The sequence below is a fragment of the Clarias gariepinus genome, chromosome 28 (genome assembly GCF_024256425.1).
Source record: "Clarias gariepinus isolate MV-2021 ecotype Netherlands chromosome 28, CGAR_prim_01v2, whole genome shotgun sequence".
Taxonomy (NCBI): Eukaryota; Metazoa; Chordata; class Actinopteri; order Siluriformes; family Clariidae; genus Clarias; species Clarias gariepinus.
Genome location: NC_071127.1, coordinates 17,781,449 through 17,786,414, shown reverse-complemented (window position 1 = coordinate 17,786,414; position 4,966 = coordinate 17,781,449). Strand labels below are relative to the sequence as shown.

The 4,966-nt window shown below is 39.5% G+C and overlaps 1 protein-coding gene across 1 annotated transcript; it reads left to right on the top strand.

Annotated features, from left to right (window-relative positions):
- The first annotated feature begins 3,808 nt into the window (after positions 1 to 3,808).
- Positions 3,809 to 4,531, top strand: LOC128515624 (MORN repeat-containing protein 3-like). Its single transcript, XM_053489710.1, has one exon. It carries the CDS (start codon positions 3,818 to 3,820, stop codon positions 4,529 to 4,531), a length of 714 nt encoding a protein of 237 aa, XP_053345685.1. The 5' UTR covers positions 3,809 to 3,817.
- The last annotated feature ends 435 nt before the right edge of the window (positions 4,532 to 4,966 follow it).

The window sequence follows — 4,966 nt, the reverse complement described above, 5'->3', positions numbered from 1 at the left end:
TAAGAAATTGGGAAGACAAAGTCATTATGAAAACCTTTGAGTGTAATATTTATCAGACGTTACTTGAGGAACAGGGTCGGACTGTGGAGGAGGAGAGATCCATGTTTAACGCAGAACGAAACGAACTCCAAAAACTATTTCTACGGTTTAAGGCCTCTTTGTTTCGTGAGCAAATCCGCTCGAAGCAGGTTCAAGCTCCCAGTTCCAGCAGAAAAAAATTATGAAATATGGAAGAGAAACGGCAATAAGACTTCTCCAGGAATTGGGTAACTATTGTAAAAGCGATATAACTTTTGTATGCATTTTGTTTCCTAAGAGATATTTTCTTCTGCTTGTTTCATGTTTAAAGGGCGACATCAGTGAAATCTGCAGAGAAGTTGAGAGACACTTCATGGGTAAGTGATCATAAATAAAATATTAAATAGTCACGTAGGCACTTGCTGTGTCTTGCTGTGGAGTCACACCAACAGATGAGTTGAGTTTACAATAGTTATGTTTAATCCCTGCATTACAACATATTTCTTAGAATATTTATGTTTTAAAAAAAATTCTAGGAATATCTTACTGTTTAATTTCACAGATTCTGAGATTTATTATATTGAACACATTTTCAAAATGTTCTAAACTATTGATGATTCTGATACCGATACCTTCAGTGGTTATATCTTATATACTGTACATATTTTATATCATGTTATTTTGGGGTTATTACCATACCTTCACATGCTTGTTTTTGCAGCCAGAGAACCTTGGCACCTTGCAGTCTTATTGAGATTCGACCATGAGCTCCTATACTGTACCTATCATTCCAAAGTATTCTAGGGGCAAATGTCAGCCCATCCGTCCAATAGCTAAAGCTTGGTCTAACTTGGGTCATGCAATATGAAAATGATAGGAAACACACCCGTAAATTTACTTCAACCAACTGAAATGCTGTGGTGGACCCATAAGAGAGCTCTGTATAAACAAACCCCCAAAAACCTTAAGGAACTGTAAAGAAAAAGAACGGACCAAAATGATGTGAAAGACTGATAACGTCATACAGGAAACAATTACTTCAAGTTATTGATGCTGAAGGTGGATCTATAAGCTATTGAATCATGGGGGTACTTAGTATTGGCTGATACTTAGCATTGGGGCACTTATTTACATTACCGTGCCCATTTAATAACTCTGACTTTGACACACAAACTTTCATTTAAATTCAACTCAATGAATACAGTTTATTGAGGTTCCAATCATCCATTTTTTTTGTTTTGTTTTGTTTGTTTAGTGTTTCCAATGGGTTACATCTTGAGCTAAACCCAATGTACTTACATTGGTCAAGGTGTCTCTTGATTGTCGACTTTGACCAAGATGCCTGTTGCAAGTTGCAAGTTGCCAAGATGCACCAAGATAGAGTGTTTTTGACTTAGCTAATTAATAAAAAGATCTTTCTTTTTCCCCAAAGGAAAGAATTCTCTGGTCATCCACTTTAATTGTCTTTTATGGTCTTCCAGGCTTTGTTTATGTTGCTGAGCTCAATGGAGCATTACTTCTTTTAGAGATTTCTCTGACAGGTTTGTTTTGTTTTCTCAGGCTAATTATCTCCTGATGACCTCCCTCAGATGCAGCAACAACCTGTTTGGACAGTAATTTTAGAGTTTGCAGGTCTGAAAATGATGTTTCATGCTTGAACCATCCCTTTGAGACAGATCAATCCTGGCATTGATACCTTGAAATATGTCAATGCCACCAGGTTGGAAAAATTAAATGATAGAAAAGCTGGTCATATAGTACATTCACGTCGTCGGCTGATATAATTTTTTTGCCACAGAACCTCAGATCATAACGCTGACCCCACAGGCTTGTACAGTATGCATCTCTTCATCTGTGTCTCTTCTTAACCTTATGCATCCGTCACTCTGGAACAGGACGATCTTGACTCATCAGACTTGACCTTTTTCCAACGCTCCACACTCTTTATGCAAATTCAAGCCTTTTTTCCTGACTAGCGTCACTTTTTTCTCAAGTGTTTTTTTAAGGCTACACAGCTGTTTAGACCCAATCTCTTTAATTGTCTTCACCTTGCATGTGGAAATGCTCTTACTTTGTTCTCACTATTAAACATAGATGTGAGTTCTACTGTTGCTTTTTTTATTATATTGATTTACCACTATGGGGTTCATGATGACTGATGGCACTTATAATTAGTAACCTAGTAATCAGGGTAAAGATCTCTCCAATGACAGAAACTTCAAAGCACTTTTTTAAGTCGTTCTGGATAAGCGTGTCTGCCAAATGCCGAAATGTAAATGAATTACGTTTAAGGAACAAATTATGAAAAATTCCATAAATCATCAATGCCATGGTAGAAGCTCCTGGAGTGCCAGTATACAGTATACATTTTGAACCCTGTCTACATTTTAATTTGCCTTATTCTTTTGTAATATGTTTAAAGTTTTCTTAATAAGTTTTCTGTAACTTATCTCAATGTGAAGATGCTTCCACCTTTCATATAAATCTCTCACATCGAAAATACTTTCAATTTGTTTAAATTTATAAGGACAGAGCCAAAAGACATTACAGTATGTGTGTAAATGTAAAGTATACAGAAGTATAATACATAACAAAAACTGAATACTGTCTGATGTTAAGGGTTGTGAAAAGTGAATTAATACTCCTATTTGCTGTATTTTTGTTTGCATTTTTCATTAATGGAAAGTTACTTAGACTCAGTTAGCTGACCAGAATCCAGTATCTCATCAGTTTCTGAAAACCCAAATGACCTGGCACATTCTGGTGTTTGACATGAATATTAACTAAAGTTCTTGATCTATATCTGCATATTGTGCTGTTGTGCTTCATAAAAATGCACAGTTTGTGCTTTATACCTTAAATGTATAACTTATTTATTCCCTGTAAACTATGAATTACATGATAAACATAATAGCAGATCAGACATTCTGTATTTATATAATGGAGCTTTAACATTTTAACTTACAATATATACTATTATATATTTGTTTTAATCTGATCTGGACTCCCTAGGATAGCGATAGAGATGAACGGGAAGTTTACTTTGTTTACTTCTGCTGCTCTGAGCAGCCATTTGATGTCACTCTGTAAATGGAGAAGGTTGAACTCAGATTTGGGATTTCTGTCGTTGGGGGATTTTATCATGAAACACATGCTCCCGTTTACTCTGTCGCTTAATAAGGGTTTACTGATTTGTGCAAAAATAGTAACAGGGCCATTACCAATAGCAAATAATGTTGCCTTGTGCCCTAAGTCTTCTGGGATGGGCTCCAGGCCCTCTGTGACAGTGTATACAGGATAAAGCGGTATGGACGATGAGTGAGCCAGTGAGGTGCACACATACCAATCGAAACAGGTCAAAAGTCACAGGTCAAAACATTTCACTAGATTTGGCTGAATTATAAAAGCCAGACGTAGTAACTGAAACTAAATGAGGGGTCAAAAGCCCAGGCTCTTATTGATGAGCTGAGCCAAAGGATCCATTCACCATCACTAGCAGGTGAGAGTGATACACAGCGCTGTTTGAATGTAACAATTTCTACAACCGTCTAATTTAGAAAATAAACCGAGACAGCCCATCATCAATTAGAACGCGCGCGCCGCCTCTGCCATGACGTAATAAAAAGAACGCAGACGCTGACGAAATAGAGCGCGTGATAAAAAGCAGAATTTTGGCGGTAATTCAACTTACTGGATCCTAACCGCCGCAAAACAAGAACAAGAAATAGAACAGAACTCTAAGCAACGCCGTTAAACAACAAAGACGCCTGTTTGATGTTTAAAGTCTCTTTGATGTGTAATGGCTTTGATCGGAAAGTTAAAAACCAAAGAGTCCCGATTTAAAAGTTTGGAGGACAAGGCGCAGAAGAACGGCCTCTACCACGCAATCTACAGTCCCAACGGGGACAGTTACACCGGAGAGTGGCTGAGTGACCTGAGACACGGCTACGGGACTCAGGTGTGGAAGAGAGACGGAGTCCGGTACGAGGGCGAGTGGAAGCGGGACGGGCGGGACGGATTCGGGACTCTGTACAGACGCCAGCCGCCGACTCAGATGTATTCCAAAGTGTATTTCGGGGGATGGAGGGACGACAAGAAGGACGGGTTCGGGACCTACTTCTACAGCGACGCGGCGCGGTATGAGGGCATGTGGGTGCAGAACGAGAGGAGCGAATTCGGGAAGATGATGTATGAGAACGGAGACGTTTATGAAGGAGAGTGGTTCAGGGATAAACCTCACGGCCAGGGCGTGCTCGTGCTCAGGAACGGGAACAGGTACGAGGGCTACATGAAGGACGGGAAGAAACACGGACACGGACGCTTCATCTACAAGGACAAGTGTCAGGTGTACGAGGGCTTCTGGGAGAACGATTTCCCCACGAGTGGGACGATGTCTGATGTCGATCACGCGAAGCCTGTAGAAACACCGGAGCAGAAGACACCGTTAGACCTGCAGGACACTGAAGCACTGCTGATGCACCGACTCGGCCGATTCCTTCCGAGTGAAAAATGAATAACGGACCATAAGGGATCAGTGCCAAAGGAGAAATGAGGATCTCACCTAATGTGTTTCTTAAAGGAAAAGTCAGTGGCATGCATTGAATAAGTAGTGTATATATGATAATCAATGGCATGCATTATATAATTAATGAATATATGATAATCAGTGGAATGCATGACATAAGTAGTGGACACACACTCCTTAGTGGCATGCGTGAAATTAATAGTTACAATCATCAATGGCATGCATTACATAAGTTCAGTAGTAGATACTGGATATGATATTTAGTGGCATGCATGCCATAAGTAGTGGAAAAACACTACTCAGTGGCATGCATGAGATTAATAGTGGTTATATGAGAATCAGTGGCATGCATGAGTAGTGGACAGACACTCCTTAGTGGCATGAATTGGATAATTAGTGTATAATAAGTAGTGGAAAAACACT

Excerpts from the sequence above, each read along its gene's own strand:
- LOC128515624 (XM_053489710.1), top strand. The coding sequence starts at position 3,818 with ATGGCTTTGATCGGAAAGTTAAAAACCAAAGAGTCCCGATTTAAAAGT.